Below are 18,061 nucleotides of genomic sequence, written 5' to 3'. Positions count from 1 at the left end.
TATTTTATTGATTATGCTATTACAGTTGTCCCAATTTGTCCCCCTTTGTGCCCCTCCACCCAGCACCCCCCAATGCCTCAGGCCATCCCCACCATTGTCCATGTCCGTGGGTCACTCTATAAGTTCTTTGGCTACTTCATTTCCTGTGCTGTACTTTACATCCCAGGGCTATTCTGTAACTACCTATTTGTGCTTCTTAATCCCCTCACCTCTTCACCCCGTCCCCCACACCCCTCCCCCCATCTGGCAACCATCAAAATGCTCTCTGTATCCATGAGTCTGTCTCTGTACTTGTTTGCTTAGTTTGGTTTTTAGATTCAATTGTTGATAGATACAGCCCTGGCTGGTGTAGCTCAGTGGATTGAGCGCAGGCTGCGAACCAAAGTGTTGCCAGTTCAATTCCTTGTCAGGGCACCTGCCTGGGTTGCAGGACAGGTCCCAATTTGGGAGTGAACAAGAGGCAACCAATCAACATTTCTCTTACACATCGATGTTTCTCTTCCACTATTCCTCCCTCTCTTCTCCTCTCTCTGAAAATAAATTTAAAAACTTTAAGCGAAAATAAATTTAAAAACCTTAAGCAAAAATAAATTGTTGATAGATATGTATTATTGCCATTTTATTTTTCATAGTTTGGATCTTCTTTTTCTTAAATAAGCCCCTTTGACATTTCATATAATGGTCTGACGATGATGAACTCCGTTAGTTTTTCCAACCCCAGCGGCTGGAGTTGGGGGGGAAGTGGAGAGAATGTTGGTCAAAGAGTACGAATTTCCAGTTGTAAGATGAGTAAGTTCAGCCCTGACCAGAATGGCTCAGAAGGTGTGGCATCATCCCACAAAGCAAACGGTCACTGGTGCGATTCCTGGTCTGGACACATGCCTGGGTTGTGGGTTCAATCCCGGGTGGGGCGCGTGTGAGAGGCAACTGATCCATGTTTCTCTCTGATATCCATGTTTCTCTCTGATATCCATGTTTCTCTCCCTCCCTTCCTCCCTCCCTTCCCCTCTATCTAAAAATAAATAAAGTCTTTAAGATTTCTTTTAAAAAGATGAATAAGTTCAGGAGTCTAACGTACAGCTCGATGGCTTAGTTAACAACATTGTTCCTATCCTGTACTTGAAAGTTGCTAAGGGGGTGGAGCTTCAATGTTCTCACCACAACAACAAATGGCACTTCTGTCGGTGAAGGGTGTGTTAACTGTAACATTTTGCAATATATACATGTATCAAGTCATCACAGTGTACATATTGAACTTACACAATGTTATGTGTCAATCAGACATCAATAAATCTGGGGGGAGAAAGACCCACTGCTAACACAGCAGGCTGGATCTCAAAACCGCGATGCTGGACAAAAGGAGACAGCACTTACGCAGCCAGCCACCCCCCTGACTCGAAGTTCTAAGTACATAACACTAACTGCAGTGACAGGAACCAGACCAACTGTTACCTCTAGAGGGGACTGACTTGGAGTGGGTGAGAGGGAACTTTCCGGAGTGATGAGAAACGGTCCAGATCCTGATCAGGGTTTTAGGTAGACAGGTGTACATTTACGAAAAGTGCCAGAGGCTATCCACATACAGTTTGTGCACATTGCTGTAGGTCCGTAAAGACCACCCTAACTTAGGCCTTTATGTCGTTCTAATTTAAGAAGAAAAAAAAGAGCGATCCATGTTTGTTGAAAAATGAACCAGAGTGAGGTAGAAAGCAGGCGCTTCTCCATCTGCAAAATGGGCATCACAGCAGAACCCAGCCCAGAGGCTGGTTAAAAAGACTAACCGCGAGATAGCGTCCAGCAAGCCCTCAGCGCAGGGCAAGGGCAGAGACCGGCGCAGGAGGTGGCGGTTCCATGCAGCCCGGCTTCCTACGCAGCCCTGGGAAGAAACCCTGGGCCCCGTCACTGTCCAGCAAAATCTCTTGGAAAACCTCAGGATGTGTCCGTTTTGACATCTGTAAAACAGAGCTAATAATAGTATTCCCACAGTTTCAATTTTAGGAACAACGAAGGTGATTCACGTTAAACACCTAGAATATTGTTTGGCTCATGGTAAAAGCTCAACAAAAACTTAAAGAAAACAAGTTGGCCTTGCTAATATACATAAATAAATAAGTATATACATAACATTTTATTTTTAAGTTGGCCTCAAAGCAGCGGGCCTAACCCCAGCAGAGAGGGGCCGGGTCCTGGGCTGAGAAAGGAGGGACTCATGGGGCAGCCTCTGGGAGGCAAGGTCTTCAGGGACTACAACACCGGGCACGACCCGGCCGGAGCAGAGCACACTGGGAGTTGTAGTCCTCGCCGGCTTAATACACCCAAGGACGCGAGGCATCCGGGAGGCCAGTGGGGGTTTGGGATGGCCGGCCTGAGCAGGTTTCCACCATTCTCCGTCCAGGCTGGCTGTAACGATGGGCAGATGCCCTCTCTTTGTCATTGCAGTGTCCCAACCTCCCCAAGCAGGTATTAGTGCTGCCATTCCCCAGACGAGGAAACCGAGGCTCAGAAAAGGGCCCAAGTGGGAGAACAAAGATCGGCTGGCTCCGGAGTGCTGTTTGTATACGGATCCTTGCTTCTCCATCCGAGGCTGGGAGAGAAGGACAAACTCTCGTGAAGCAAAGGCTTTTTGAACGGTCACAGGCTCGTATTAATTTTACAGATGAGAGACTATGACAGTCACCAGTGCATGGTTACGCGGACCGTAGCCAAGCAGCTGGAACGCCCAGCTCTAGGGGCTTCGCCCTCGCCTGCCTTCTCCCGCGGGACGCTGAGTGGGCGTGGTCGGGCCGTGCCACGCCCTCTTCCCCCTCCGGCTCCTGCGCGCTTGGTGTAGTCCAGGTAGTTCCATGCGCACTGGAGCAGGGGCGAAAGCTGCGCAGCCGGCGTGGGCCCCGCGCTTGCGCCCAGCGGTGAGGCCCGCGGACGGTTCCACTGCGTGGGGCCAGAGGGGGTGCCGCGGCCGGTGACGCTCGGGCCGCAGCAGGACCGGGACCCGGGGCTGCAGCGGGAGCGACGCGGCGGCCGCCCGGTGGGGGTCGAGCCCCGCCGCGGCCCCAGGTAACGCCCAGCCTGGCTCCAGCGCCGTGCGCCCCCGCCGCAGGGACAGCAAAGATGGAGCGATTGGGGGCGGCCACGGGCTGGCAAAGTAGCGCAGGACTTTCAGCGAGACCTCTCCCTGCGTCCATAGTGCCGAAGCTGGCTGTCCCGGGACCTGGAGCCAGAGCCGCTCCGCTTAGCTGTCCGCCCACTAGATTCAAGTGCCCCATTCGGGGAGCCCCTGGGAACTACAAGTCTCAGCCTGCCCTGCGTACTGCGCATGCCCCGATTGTAACCCCTGGCGGGTCCCGGCTTCAGCTGGGGCCTTGGCGTCAGGGATAGGGAGCTGCGGTCATTTGGCCTCGCCGCGTCGGTTCCATTTTACCGGCGCTCCTTGTGCCAACCCCTGGAGAGCCAGGACGTCCTGGCCCCTGCTCTGCAGTGGTGGCGGGTCCGGGAACAGATCGCTGCACCCCAGTGCCGTCGTTAACTGCTTTCAGGATGTCGGATCGCCGGGGGTGGGTAGAGCGGGGCGGGGCAGCCAGAGAGGGTCTGGTCTTGTCCAAGGTCACACAACTTCCGTTGCCTGAGGGGCCACTAAGCCCGAGTCGAGCCGGTGCTGGAGGTTGGGAAGGCGGTGTGGGCAGGAAGGGGGTGGTAGGAAGCTGGCTTTCGAGTAGAAGAGGCAGTTAAGATGGAGGGGAAATGGGGTATTATCTCCCTGAATCTGCTAGACTCCGCAGTCCTGTAGTCCTCGGTTTTCATCTGTGGTTGATGTGGTAACGATACCTGCTACCTGCTTTGCAGACCCTGGGGGTGCCGGTGGTGAGAGCTGCAGGGAGTCAGAAAGGACAGCCCCTCCCGGCGCCATACCCACAAAGCTCCCACATCCGAGCACAGACCCAGACCTGGAAAGTCAGGCAGGTACCCCCAAAGATGCACACATAGTGAGAGAGAGCCACTGTTGACTCTCTGAGGTGCTATCACCCCATTTTACACCCGGCCAAACTGGGCCTCAGAGAGGGTGACTTCTGAAGGTCACACAGGCTGGCTTCAGCGGTTCTGTATTTAATCATCAGTGTATTCCTGCCCTGTTGGCACATACTAAGTGCTCAGTAAATGTCATCTGTCACTAGTGTTGTTAGCAGTGTCCTGATTTTACAAAGGAGAGACTATGAGGCAGGGAGAGGCCAAACAACTGGCCCAGAGTTTCAGAGCTGGGGCCAGAGTGCTGCAGACCTGAGCCCCAAATCTGGGAACAGCTTTATAGGCACCACACTGTCCCCCCATCTGCTCTTTTTAGGGGAGTCGGAGCTTGGGGCTCAGGTCTGTCCTGAGTGCCGCTGCGCTGCCCGGCCAGGCCGTGTGTCCCTGGGAGGTCCTGCCTACAAGACTGCAGGGCCCTGCTTCTTTGGAGGTCCTGAGGAGTCTTAGGAGGAGAAGGGGGTGTAGTAGTTTCTGACCCTGAGAAGGGAGGGTGGCAGCCAGCTGTCCAGGCCCTTGGGTGGGCCAGTGGAGCAGGGCAGGGCCCCAGCAGGAACAGACGTCCCTGCCTTCTTCCTGCACACAAGACCCCGGGGTGGGGGCAGGAGCAGAGCACCCATTGTTTTGCACCTGGAGCTCTCAGGATTCGGATCCCTCTGCCACTTACTTACTCTGTCACCTGGAGCCACCACTAGTCTGAGCCTCCATGGTCTCTCTTGTCCTGGCCCTGGACGTCTGTGCTTTCATTAAACAGCCCTGGGGGCACTGTGTTGGCATTTGCAGGGCACAAACCAGACTTAATGTGAGGTTAGAATGCGATTCCCCACCCCCCAGGTTTACCCCCTGATGGCCATTTGATGGTGGGTGAGTCACACCCCTTCTCCCCTGAGTTACCTCATCTACAAAATGGGGCGCATGCCGGCGCCTAGCTCATAGGTCATTGGAAGAACCCGTGAGCCAATGATCAGGGTGGGACTTGTCCAGACCATGCAGGAGGCTCTGGGACCCCACCTTCTCCACAGAACCTCATGGGAGATGTCTGGGCAAGGGTGAGCCCCCATTACCTGTGGTTTCTGGAACCCACTGGACCACACTTCCAGGATCTGTGGCAAGGGATGTTACTTCCTGAGCCACCTTCCTCATTGTATGATGAGAGTAGCAAAAAGGGCCTTCAAGGGGGTGGGGTGGGGTGGGCCGGGCCGATGAGAATGAGGCTCGCAGGAGGCGTGCAGGCCACATCCCCACAGTGCAGTTCCAAAACACAAGAGTTGGCGGGGAACCTGAAAGGGGATTTCATGGGAAAGCCCAGATTTCTGGCTCCTCGGGAAAATCTGCTAAGATTGAGCCTCCTTTCCACTTGCTCCAGAGTGATTCTACATGCACTGGGGAAGGTTTTTCAGGTTAAAGGGTGGTGTGTTACTGGCCTCTGGCCCTGGGGAGAAGCCGGAGGTGCTGTGGGGATTTCCTGAGGGCCCCAGAGGGTTGTGCATGAGAGGAGGCAGGGCAGGGGTTTCCTGGCCCTGCAGCCCAGGGGTGCGAGTCAAAGCCAGAGCCCCTTCCGTGGGCATCCACCATCCCATGTGAGCCAGGGTCGGGGAGCCCCTACCTGACAGTGTGCCCACAGTTACGCCGTGTGTGAGGAAGTCAGCAGCAGACCGCCAGAACACTGGTCAGGAGGCCCGGGGAGGCGGTCTTTAAGCCGAGTCCCAAAGGCAGGGTTTTGCCTGAGGTGAGTAGAGGTTGTTGAGGGTGTTCTAGCCAGAGAGAATGGTACAGTCAGAGGCTTAAAGGATTTAAAGTACAGAACTGGATTGTGGCAGAAGAGTCACTTTCTGACTTGGGGAATGGGAAGGCGTCTTACTGTGTGGCCTGGGGCAAGTCAGTTCACCTCCTTGGGCCTCAAATCATCACCCATAAAATGAGGCTGGTGGTATCTGCCTCCCAGTGAAGGCTGGATGTTGTGCCCTTAAAAATTCTGAATCCCCTCGGGCCAGTGGAGCACGCAGTGACGGATTGTGACAGAGCTGTGTGCAAGTTAAACGGCATGAAGTGAAGGTCATGGTGCACTGAGCTGAGTTCTGAGATGGGGCAGTTCAGTTCAAGCTGGAGACTTTGCGGCTTCCTTTCAGAGGTGAGATGGGAGCCGAGCCTCAAAGGGCAGAGAAGAGGGATGGATTGGTAGACAGGAAGAGAGGGCGTCCTGGATGGGAAGGTGGCAGGCAAGGAAGGCCAGATGGAGCACCAGCACAGCTGTGGGGGAGGGCTGGGGAGAGGGGAGTCTGAAAAGTTTTGTAGGGGGAAGCTTGGGAGGAGCATGAAGCTGAAGGCCAGGCAGTACATTCTGTGCCTACACGGGCAAGCAGGGGGTTGTCTTAACGTGTAGGCATCTTGGAGTATGGGAAGGACTTTCACATGGTGGGTTGCAGGGTTGTAGGAGAAGAGAGTTGATAAGAAGATTAGAAAAAGCTGTCAATCACCCTGTATCATCCCCATCTATTCTCATCCTCACACAGTGTTAACTGTGGTGGAGAGAGCCAGCTTGGCTGGCTTTCCAGGTGCCATCCCTAGCGATGCATCATGAACTTGATCTGTGCCTAGAGATCAGTCTTTGTGTTGCTGGCTGCACATTCACGGTGCTAAACAACACTTCAGTAAGCATGTCGATTCCCCAAACTTCTAAGTTGTTCCATTGGATACCTTTCCTGAAGGGGGATTTCTGACTAAAGGTTCAGAAGTTTTTATGGCTTAAAAAAATAAAACCATACTCTTTGACAGTAATTTCCTTTAGACTTTTCAGTAGGTTATACTGTACAGGGTGGTGGTTTTTTTTAAGAGCAAATGTACAGTAAAAGGTCTGCTCTCCTGAGCCAGTGGTCTCTTCCAGTTCTCCCTGAGGACAGTTGTCAATTTCCCCTATATCCTTCCAAAAATATTCTGCAGATGTTTTTTTGCATATAACTTTTTAAATAGATACATACTGTTATATCCTGTTGAGCATCTTGCTTTCAATATTTTTAAAAATATTTTATTTAACTTTGGAGAGGAAGGGAGGGAGAAAGAAAGGGAATCATCCATGTGTGAAAGATACAGCGATAGGTTGCCTCTCTCGCACGCCCCCAAGTGGGAGCCTGGCTTGCAGCCCACGCATGTGCCCTGATTGGGAATCTAACCGGCCATCCTTTGGTTCACAGGCCACTCAGTCCACTGAGCCACACCAGCCAGGCAGGGCTCATTCACCATTCTTAATTGGGCCGGTTCCCAGCTCTTGGATATTTTGGGTATTGATGATCTCTTTGCTTAAATAATCAATATGGAGTTAATTTTCCACTTTGTATATCTGCCCAGGGAGGCATCGAGACAAAGGGGGAACCTCAGCTTTGGCTTAGGTGCAAATACATGATCAGCCACACTTCCGTGGCTGTGTGACCTGGGCAGTGATACCCCTCTTGAATCCTCTTTACCCGTCCGTCAAATGGGTAGGTTGTACTAATCCTTCCGTCTCATAGATAGGTGCTGGGAGTACAGTAGAAAACTAAAAAGTTGGCTGGCTTACCTCCCCAATCCCCCTTAGTCAAGAAGCAACTGAAGTGCCTGACGCCTGCTCTAGCTTCTAGCTTCAAATTGTTACCCGCCCGTTCTCCTGGACACGTTGGGGGCGGGGCAGTTAAAAATATCTCTGTGACGTCAGCGTGCGCAGGGCCAATCCCCCTGCCGATTAGGCGTTAACTTATTTACATGGGTTGCCCGCTATTGGTTCGTTAGGTAGTGCGGGCCGTCCCAGCTTTTTAAAGCTGCCGCGCAGTATAAACAAGGAGATGCGGAGCAGCCAGAACATGATGTCATTGGGCGCAGTAGCTTTTGGGGCTGATGTCATCTTTGGGGAGGTTGCCGGCACAGAGCTGTTAGAGCTTTCCTAACCACTCGGGCTGGCCTAAGAGGACCCCCCCCCTCCCCTATCCTGTGCGAAGATCGGCCCCATTGCAGTTAAGTGTCCCAGGTGGCGCCCTGCCTCCGGAAGGGAACCATGATACAGTAAGTCAAGTCCGGGCTGCGGTTCTCTCGGCGGCACCCATTTCTCCGGCAGGGAAACTGAGCCTCAGAGGGGCGATTGGCTCGCGAGTTTGCTTAATAAGTTCGAATTGCAGCTGATCGGTTTTTCCTACCTCCGAGTCTCCCATCTTTAGGTCAGGCCGTGTGGCCCCGCCCCTTGCCTGTGATGGCTGTGGTCACTTTAAGTGCGAAAGTGGGGGCGAGGAGGGTTTTTTCAATTTGCCTTCCAAAATGGCGGCTCACTAATCACGTGCCTAGTCGCAGCTTATGATTGGCTCTTGGGGCCCCAGCGGGGAGGGGCTGCCGCGGGCAGCTGTCCGCTACTGTTTGTCGGAACCTCCCTGCGCGCTCCCGCGAGGCCCCCTCCCACCCGGCGCGCGACCCCGTCGCTCCCAATGTTGTGAATCAAATGTCGGGTTTGTTACATTCCGCTGGCGCGGCGGACAGTTCTTAAAGGGCCAGCCGCGGGCAGCTGCGCAAACCCGTCCGCGTCCTGCGCCGCCTCCGGCTCCCTGAGAACCTGGGCCAAGTGAGGCTTAGCGCGCGTGGGCCTCGGGAGGCGGACGCCAGCGGACGGACAACAAAGAGAGAGGGCCCCGGAAGGAGCTGGACTGCCCCCGGACCCGGGGGTGGGGAAGGGAGCACATTGTTCCGCAGGGCGGGGGCTCTTAAAGGGTCCGGGCAGCCCCCCATCACCACCGCCCCGTTGCCCAGCTTGGCCGCCCTAGATCGGGAACAAAGGAGTCAACGTGCGTCCAGGCGGCTGAAGGTGAGTCGGGGCCAGAGCCCCCAACTGCTGGTTTCCGCATCCCTGGAAACTGTTGCCCCCCCTCCCTTGGGACTGGGGGCTGTGATAGAGCTGGCTCCGCAGGGGTTAATCACGGGAGGTCCGGCGGGGGCGGCGAGACCTGTAGGATCAGAGACACCCCCCCTCCCAGCGACCCTCGAGGCCTGGATGAGTCCCCCTGCTCCCGAGTCGGGGAACTGCGGTTGGAGAGGAAGGAGCCGCCCCCTCCCCCTGCCGCCGCCACTTCCTTTGTTGTTGCTTTTGTCTCACGCCGAGCACATGGTCCGGGATCCTCGACTCTTAAAGTCACAGCGCTCATGCTCAGACGCCGCAGTCTGGCCTCCCGCCCCCCTGTCTGTCCAAACGCGGCACAAAGGAGTGAGATGGGGAAAAGAGAGGCCCCTCTCCATGCGGGTGTCCACACCCTGGCATTCCATTCCCTGGGAGGGGTAGCTGCGGAAGCTTCCCAGAGCCCTGCAACCTGTACCTGGCCCGCATTGAGGAGGGGCCTGCCCCTCAGCGACATTGGTTCGCTGCCCCACTAATGTGCACCTGGATTCTTGCATCTTGGGCCCTCTGGTTTCATTTGGGTGCCCTGGGAAGGAGAGATTTCCATCCCCATTTTACAGTTGTGGCGACTGAGACTCACAGAACTGAAGAGATTTCCTTGAGCAAGGTCACCCAGGAAGTCTGGACTGGCCAAACAAGGACTCCTAGTCCCAAGTCTGGCAGTGCTGGCCTCCCTCTTTTGGGCAGTGAGGGGAGAGAAGGAAGGGGCTTCTCATCCTGTTTAGTCTGCTCATGCTTTCAGACTGGCTTTGTGCATCTGCACAGCAGCCCCTGGGCCCACCCGACATGGCATGGAAGGGGCTCCCTAGACCGAGACGGGGTGGCTGCTGGGGCAGGGGAAGTAGGGAGTTGGCTGCCTCCTAGGGGAGGGCATGGGTGCAAGGGGTGGTGCATGCTTCCAGGCAAGATGGGATTTAGGGCTGGGACATCAGTGAGAGCACAGCACACAGAAGTATGGAAAGGCAGAGCAGTTAGGGGGTGGCCACCCTTGCTGTTTGACCTTGAGCCAGTTACTAGCTCTAACTCTGAGCCTCCCTTGCTGCTTTCTCTCCACAGTAGGGCAAGTTGCAGGCACCTTCAGGAGAGCTCCCCTGATCTCCTTTAGGGCCTGGAATAGAGTTTGGATTAGGCGGTTCTTAGGGTTCCTGATGCTAGTGAGTGAGGCAGGGGCTGGGGGAATCTGGGCCCCGGGGGCCAGCCAAGACCAGTTTTGTCCCTCTCTGGGTTTGTGGCCTAGAGAAAGTTACTTTCCTCCTTTGGTCTCAGTTTCCTCAACTGTGAAGTGGGTGTGTCCCCTTTCTGCCATCTCTGTCCCTAGTAGGACTTCGGGAACCAGGGGCCCCTTCCTTGCCAGCTGGGGTGCTCCCCTAGGGAGGCATGTATCCCAGCCACTGCCTGCAGAGCTTGAAGTGACCCCTGATTTCTGCTTGGAGGGTGGCGTGAAGGTGGGCGTCTCACAGTGACTACTCTCACGTAAGTCTTACAGACCACCCCTCCCAGGGCCTGTGAGCAGCCCTCGCCAGCCCACTAGGAGTGGCCATTGTGCCGTTCCCACTTTACAGTGAAGAAGCGGAGGCTCAGAGAGGGGAGGTGATGTGCCCAAGACTCTGGCCAGAAATCAGGGTGTCCCTTGTGAGAATGCAAGGACCAACACTGCCTGCTCCGGCACCGCTGCCCACAGCAGGAGCCCTTCTGTCTGCCAGTTTGGGTGCTCGGCCCCTTCCTCCTTCCCTTCCCTGAGGGTGAGTGCCTTTGAGGGGCTGGCCTCATGGCAGACTGCAGCAAGGCAGCCTGGGTCACATCCTGGGGCACTCACACCTCCAGCTGCCTGGCTCTGAGCCCCCTGTCCCTGCTTCCGAGCATGGTTATGAGGACTCATCGAGATGGCTCGTGGGAAGTATCGTAGTGATTAATATTCCTCATCAGTGGGACTGTGGGTTTCCAGGACCTCTGAGGTCAGTTAGAACGGAGGTTCCCAAGCCTCGCCAGACTGTAGAAACTGCTGGAGAATTTGGTAAAAGTCTAGGTGCCCTTGTTCCCCAACCCTGTAAAGATTCTGATCCAGGAGGTCTGGGGTTGGCCGGGGGCCTCAGGTACCCTCTGAGTCTCTCTGGGTCTTTGTTTGCCAGGATGAATTGTCAGCAGGCATCAGGGAGGCTGTGTGCATACACATGTGTGTAAGGACGTGCACTTGGCCCACGCCAGGGATCACACACCCAGTTACCTGTGGTGGGCAGGTGGGGAATGGTCCTGGGGTGGCCCATAATCCAAGCGAGGGGGGGCAAGCAGAAATGAGAGCCCATGGAACCAGATTCCCTGCCCCCCACCCTTCCAAAGGCCAGGTCTGTATGTGGTCTCCCAGGTTTGAATCATGGGCACTAACTCCACTACACCAGACTGGCCTTGGCCCTGTGTGATGGGCTCCCCAGGGTGCGTCCCCATACCAGGCCTGCCCTGCGCTAGACACAAGCTGGTCCCTGGGTCCCCCACCCCTCTGACAAGCGAGCTGGGCAGGAGAGGTGTACTCCCAGCCCCCACTTCCTGGTTAGGACCCTGGCAGCTGGAGAAGAGCCTTCCTTGCAGGCTCGTTTCGAGAGTCAGGGCCCAGGCTTCAACGCCAAGCGCAAAGGAAGTGTCTTTGCCTCGATTGGCAGGAAGGAACAAGGTGCTGAGGGGACAGTACAGCTGCCTCCGGGCCGTGTCACCAGGGAGGCAACACCTGCAGCTGGAGGGCAAGGACGCACAGGCGTCCTGTCAGATGGGAAGGGGCAGCGGGGGCCTCCCTCTCAAAGGAACAGCAGCAGCCATTCAGGGCCCGACAGGTTCCAGAGCTTTCCTTGCTGGGGCCTCCTCCCAACTTAAGGTAATGAGTGCTACCTCCAACTTGCTCCCCCTGAACTCCCAGCTGCCACACCCCATTCCCTCTCAGCTTCCTCCCTTATGTCCTGGCTTCCCCTTTTTTCTCAGCAAGCTCCACCTCCCACTTGGTGGCTGTGTGGGGCCCCCAGAGCAAGGGCCTGGCCTCATTCCAGACCTACCTGACCAACCACGGTGGCTGGCTTCCTTTGTCACCTCCTGGGAAGCCTTGGATTGGACCCCTCCCATCGGTGACAGGGTGCAGCCAGAGGCTTGTGGTTAGCCCTCCTCCCAGTTTTGACACTTGGGCAAGTCCCTTCCTCTGTCTGAGCCTCAGTTTCTCATCTGTAAAATGGAGCCAGCAGTACCTTCTTTCAAGACTATGTGAGGTCACATGTGGACAGGCGCTGTGGGAGTGAGTTATGGAAAGAAACCAAGGGACAGCCAGGTCCGTACGTAGGTAGGCCTCTAGCTAGAGAAGGGAGGGAGGTGGCCCAGCAGGACTTTCTCACTAGGGGCAGCCTTGCCTTGGACTGGGGGTCCCCAAGGGCAGGAACGGGGTCAGAACCTCTTACCTGGCAACAGAGGAAGGAAAACTAAGCGCCAAGCCTGATTGGAATCCCCTGAGCCAACCACGTGGAAGGGAGGAAGCTAGAGTCCCCTACCTGCCTGGAGACCAGCACTGAAACCCCACACCTGAGCATGCCCTGGGAGCCCACGCTGGGGGAACCTTACCAGGGCCACCTGGCCCGGAAGCGTGCTGGCCAGCCCTCTGAAACTACCACAGCCCTAAGGAACTTGATCCTGTTTTGCAGAGCGGAAGACTGAGGCCTGGGCCCCCTATAGGCCAAGCCTATCTCTGGGCTCAGTCCTGAGCCCCAGTGCCAGGAAGAGGGCCAGACCCAGCCAGCCTGTGCGTGGGGCATGGGGAGCACAGGGGTGGGGGTGCGCGTCAGTGGCCCAAGAATCAGACTACAGAGGTTTGATTCTGTCTCTCAGACCCCTCGTGGGGCAAGTGACTGGACTTCCCTGTGCTTCAGTTTCTCTGTCATTTTGACTTACAGGGTTGTGAGCCCCGGCCCAGCCCCTCCACCTCTCTGCCACCCCTGATGCGACCATGGGCTCTGGCAGTGACTAGGTGGCCACCCTCCACCCCTGTGGGTCAGCGGCGATTGTCTGCAGGACCTGGGAGCACCCCGGCCCGGCTCTGGGGAAGGTAGGAAGGAACCTTCTAGAGCTCTTGGTGCCAGGGCTGTCTGCTGGGGCTCAGGGGCCAGGGACAGTGGGGCACAGGGCCCTGAGCCTTCTTCCCTCCCCAGGGGGTAGTGACCTTGGCTTCCCTCCATGCCTATGAATGAGTGGCCCCCCCTTAGTCCTACCCGGGCCTCCTCTCTGTGGTGCAGCCCTGGCCGTGAGGGCCGCCCGCCTGCCCAGGATGAGCGCTCACCCTCCCAGCAGCCACCGCCCCGACTGCCACTCCTCCCCGTAGAAGAGCGCCGAGCCTCGGCTCCTGCCGGCGGGAGCCCCCGAATGCTGCACCCAGCCTCCCAGCAGAGCCCGTTCGTGGTCGACGTCCACGAGCAGGTAGGCAGCACATGCCCCCACCCCCACCCCCCGGGGTCTGGTGAGCCTGTGGAGCAGAGCTGGCAAGGCCCTGGCTTCTCCTTGCTTAGCTCCTTGCTTAGGGAGCCATGATCAGCCCTGCCTCACAGGCTGGTAAACTGAGGCCCAGAGAAGGGAAGGGCCGCGCTGGGGCCACACAGTGGATGAATGGTAGAGCTGGCAGCCCTGCTCAGGTTCCCCGAGGGTCCTCTGCCCTTTGGGGAGTGGGGCAGAGGGACAGCCAGGTCTGCATGCAGGTAGGCCCCAGCTAGAGCAGGGAGGGAGGTGGCCAGGCAGGACTTTCTCACCAGGGGGCAGCCTCATGGCCAGGCTTCCTCCCCGCAATTCCCGGCCCTTCTCTGCCCACAGGTGCACCAGGGAGCCGTCCCCCTGTCCTACACAGTCACCACAGTGACGACTCAAGGCTTCCCCTTGCCTTCAGGCCAGCACATCCCTGGCTGCAGCGCCCAACAGCTCCCAGCATGCTCCGTGATGTTCAGCGGGCAGCACTACCCGCTCTGCTGCCTCCCGCCCCCGGTGAGTGAGGGCCTCTGCCCCCATGAAAAGACCCAATGTGGGCCATGGCCGAACCACCAAGTTTACCATGTCCATCCAGGCTGTCAGAGCACCAATATGCTGTACCCAGCCTCCCAACAGCCCATTTGGGGTGGTACCTGGGGGCCTTGAAGAGTATAGCGTCCTGCCTGGGTGGCCTAGGCTAGGGATGGGGCAGTTGGTCCAGAGGGCCTCAGTGGGGCCTATTGCTGAATGGGCTGGGCCCCGGCCCTGGTCACAAGCATAGGTCCAGCCCAGAAGAACCTTCTCCAGCCCCTGCCTCCTCTCTCAGCAGCTGATCCAGGCGTGTACCATGCAGCAGCTCCCCATGCCCTACCAGGCCTACCCCCACCTCATCTCCAGTGACCACTACATCCTGCACCCCCCACCGCCAGCCCCACACCCCCAGACCACCCACATGGCGCCTCTGGGGCAATTCATATCGCTGCAGACCCAGCACCCACGGATGGTGAGTCTGGGTGATGGGGCCGACAGCAGAGGTGGCGGCCGGTAGGGTGGTGGGCAGGGCCTTCCCTGTTACTGACTCCCGCTGACCCACCCCTGCCTCTCCCAGCCCCTGCAGCGGCTGGACAATGATATGGACCTCCGGGGGGATCAGTACCCCCTGGGGAGCTTCACCTATTCCACCTCCGCCCCGGGCCCAGCCCTGTCCCCGTCTGTGCCCCTGCACTACCTGCCCCACGACCCACTGCACCAAGAGCTGTCCTTCGGAGTGGTGAGTGCCGCCCTCCCGGGCTCTGGGGTGATGGGAGCCGGGCCCACCGGCTCACCGCTCCCCTGTCACAGCCCTATTCCCACATGGTGCCACGGAGACTGAGCACCCAGAGATACCGCCTGCAACAGCCGCTGCCGCCACCACCCCCGCCGCCGCCCCCACCACCGTATTACCCCAGCTTCCTGCCCTACTTCCTGTAAGTACCAGCACACCTGTCCCAGACCATGGTGCTCTGTTCTCCTGGGGCTTCCAGTGGTGAGACCCCCACGTGGCTGGTGGCATCTGGGCCCCTCAGGCCACCTGGCACTCCAGCAGACGCCGTGCACACACTCGTGCACACCTGCCCCCAGCTGGGCTGTCCCCTCCTGCATGTCCTGGGGCAAACACCGTGCCCCAGTGCCTACTGAACTTGACCCAGGCCCCCTGTGCCTTTCTCTCCTAGCTCGATGCTGCCAATGTCACCAACAGCAGTGGGGCCCGCCATCAGCCTTGACCTCGACGTGGATGACGTGGAGATGGAGAACTATGAGGTGCCACAGAACCCCGTCCCAGGAGGTGGTAGCTTGGGGACCTCTAGCCCCGGCCTCTGCTGACCCTCCCCTCCTGCCCATACGCAGGCCCTCTTGAGCCTGGCGGAGCGGCTGGGGGACGCCAAGCCTCGAGGCCTCAGCAAAGCGGACATAGAGCAGCTCCCAGCCTACCGCTTTAACCCGGACAGCCGGCAGTCCGAGCAGACGCTGTAAGTGCTGGGCCCACCTCCCGCCCCTGAGCACAGCAGGGTGCAGGGACCCCCCCCAAGGGTGGACCTTCCCTCACCACCAGCCAGCGTGCAGGTGATGCTTTGTGCTCCCCTCAGGTGCGTTGTCTGCTTCAGCGACTTTGAAGTGCGGCAGCTGCTCCGAGTCCTCCCCTGCGGCCATGAGTTCCACGCCAAGTGTGTTGACAAGTGGTTGAAGGTAGCGCGGCCCTAGCCACTCCGGGTGTCCTCGTGTCCTGAGGGAAGAGGGCTGGACTCCGGGCCGCATCCCCACCAGGCTGCGGAGCAGAGCCAGATGGGACAGGGGGCAGGTGTGAGTGGGGTCTGATGTGCAGGTGCTTGTCCCCCCCAGGCCAACCGGACGTGTCCCATTTGCCGGGCCGACGCCTCTGAGGTGCCCAGGGAGGCCGAGTGAGGCCCTCAGCTGCCCGTGAGAACCCTGCCTGAAGCTCTGGAAACGCGGGGAACCCAGGGAGGGTGGGGAGGGAGTGGCCCAGGCCTGTCTCATTGTTCCCGCCTGTGTCTCCAGAGCTGCTGCCGGGGTCAGCTCTGCAATAAGCCTCTGCATTTGCCAAGCTCCAAAGACTCCGTCCCCAGTCTGCCTGCCAGTCCGCCCACCACGGAGCTGCCTGAGGGTCCCTAACTCAGTCTCCTGTTTGCCCTCGGGTCCAGCTCCTCCTCCTGACAGCTCTGGGAGCCAGGGGTCTGTTCCCCCAGGCCAGCTGGTTGGAGACCCCTGGCCCCAGGACGGGCAGAGAGGCACCATCCTGGGTTACATGGTCTCTTGCACTGAAATAGCGTGCCCTCTTCCCAGGAGGCACTGGCAGGCAAAGACAAGGTGGCATGAGGCTGTTCCTGGCCTGCAGGCCTTGGTCCTCCAGCCTTGACCCTGCCAGACAGTCCCACCCAGCCTGCTGGGAGGGGTGGGCCAGGCTCCCTAGAGGCCCCTTGCCCCAGGCACAACATTCCAGCCCCACCCCCAGGCTGGAGGGCCCTGAGCCTGGGCCTCAGGCCTGGGCCAGACCGGGGAGAGTGACCTGTGTCCTGGTGGCCACTCCTCCCTGGCAGTGACAGGGGCCAGACTCCTGCCCAGTGTCCCCTTTCTGTCATTTTGCATGAATGTGAGGAGTAGCAGCTTTCCTTTATTCATTTGGCCCAGAATCACGTGTAGGATTTGGGGGTGTGGATTTTTAAACAATGTTTCCTTTTTGTTAAATGGGCGGTTTAGGGACCACCCAGGACTGAGTGTGCCCAGGGGACAGGGCATGGCCTTCTGGTGCTGCCCGGTCCACATGCACGCGCACGGCTGGGGCTCGGGCTGGGCCAGCGGCTGGCGGTCGCAGTCGGAGTTGGGGGGTCTGTGCTCAGCTGATAACTGCCATGCACTGTACTGCACACGTCCCCCGAGCCTCCCGGGACCGTATGCTTTTCAGGGCATTTCTCCCTCCAGCCAGGGCCCGCCTCCTACCTGGACTAGTCTCCTCCAGGGAAGTCCCAGGGGGACAGGGCCCCCTCCCAGCCTGAGCCCTGCCCCCCCAGGGTCTGGAGGAGGCCCCGTCAGGGTCTGGCTGAGCTCCCCTCCCTGCCTCCTGGTCTCTTTCCCGCCCTCCTCCCCGCTGGGGTTGCTGCCCCGAACGAACCGCGTGTGGGGCCGGCACATCCTAGCAGGCAGCCCCTGGCGCCTGCTGCCTCAGGGATGCTCCAATCACCCTCGTTCCCTGCAGCGGCCCGGCTCCCGCCTCCCCAGCCTACCACGGGACCCCATCAGCCTGGCCCCACCCCCGTGGAGAACCCAAAGTCTTACTGTATATAACTCCAGGCGATGTTTCTATACTTACAGCAGTGTTGAAACCCTGCGTGTTTTACACAGAGAACCACCCTCTCCAACCCACCCTTCCTCACCCTGACAGGTTTCGCAACCCCTCCAATCCCGGGGGCAGGCAGGGCGGGCTCTCGGGTCGTGCTAGCTGCAACAGGGTTCCAACTAGCAGCTGTGGCGGGGGTGGGGGGGGACACAACATTTTAAAAAATCATTTAAAAATAAGATTTATAAAACAATTACTTAGGATGTTTGTGATTTGCCGACCTTGCTATAGATGCCACGTTACCAATGATTTCCCATGGTGGGGGCTTGTTGGCGTTTACCCTTCCTTCCCAGCCTCTGGCCTGGGCATGGCAGCGGGCAGCGTCCCCGGCCTGGCTGGGCCCAGCACGTGTGTTCTGTGTTAGAGAGGCGTTCTATATATATATGTACCTGCACATATATGCAGAAATATATGTATTTTGGGGGCCCTGTTCCTTGCACATTTTACAGTTACCTCATTCTTCCCATGTATGTATTTGAGAAAAATGCTAATATATAGAGAAAAAATGGTTCTTAAAGCTTAAATGTGTGGTTTTTTCCATTCCATTGGATTCACATTGGTTCGTAGCGTTTAACATGACTAGTATGTTGTATTATATATATATGTGTATACTGATTGAAATTTTTAACAGATTTGTACTTTTTTTAAAATGAAAGTTGCTAGTTCTGCTTGACCAAGTAGTGCAATCATTATTTTTTTTAATATTGTTGCTGATTTCAGAGGGATATTCACTAATAAACGTATGATGTATATCGAGTATTGCCCAA

General features: G+C 57.5%; 1 protein-coding gene across 4 annotated transcripts; it reads left to right on the top strand.

The window, feature by feature from the left end:
* Positions 1–2,870: 2,870 nt before the first annotated feature.
* On the top strand, positions 2,871–18,061 carry RNF44 (ring finger protein 44). 4 transcript variants are annotated; one of them, XM_053912536.2, is made up of 11 exons: positions 2,871–3,054; positions 12,844–12,995; positions 13,183–13,363; positions 13,751–13,918; positions 14,229–14,405; positions 14,511–14,672; positions 14,744–14,868; positions 15,115–15,202; positions 15,290–15,411; positions 15,529–15,628; positions 15,782–18,061. In XM_053912536.2, the coding sequence occupies exons 2-11, from the start codon at positions 12,889–12,891 to the stop codon at positions 15,842–15,844; spliced, it is 1,293 nt and encodes a 430-aa protein (XP_053768511.1). In that variant the 5' UTR covers positions 2,871–3,054; positions 12,844–12,888; the 3' UTR covers positions 15,845–18,061. The 4 variants fall into 4 exon arrangements, with proteins under 4 accessions (XP_053768511.1, XP_024433606.2, XP_045041643.2 ...); XM_024577838.4 differs by lacking the exon at positions 2,871–3,054 and adding an exon at positions 8,529–8,836; XM_045185708.3 differs by lacking the exon at positions 2,871–3,054 and adding an exon at positions 8,876–11,786.

The sequence above is a fragment of the Desmodus rotundus genome, chromosome 10 (genome assembly GCF_022682495.2).
Source record: "Desmodus rotundus isolate HL8 chromosome 10, HLdesRot8A.1, whole genome shotgun sequence".
Classification (NCBI taxonomy): domain Eukaryota; kingdom Metazoa; phylum Chordata; class Mammalia; order Chiroptera; family Phyllostomidae; genus Desmodus; species Desmodus rotundus.
The sequence above is the reverse complement of the archived record's forward strand: the minus strand, read 5'-3'. Positions and strand labels throughout refer to the sequence as shown.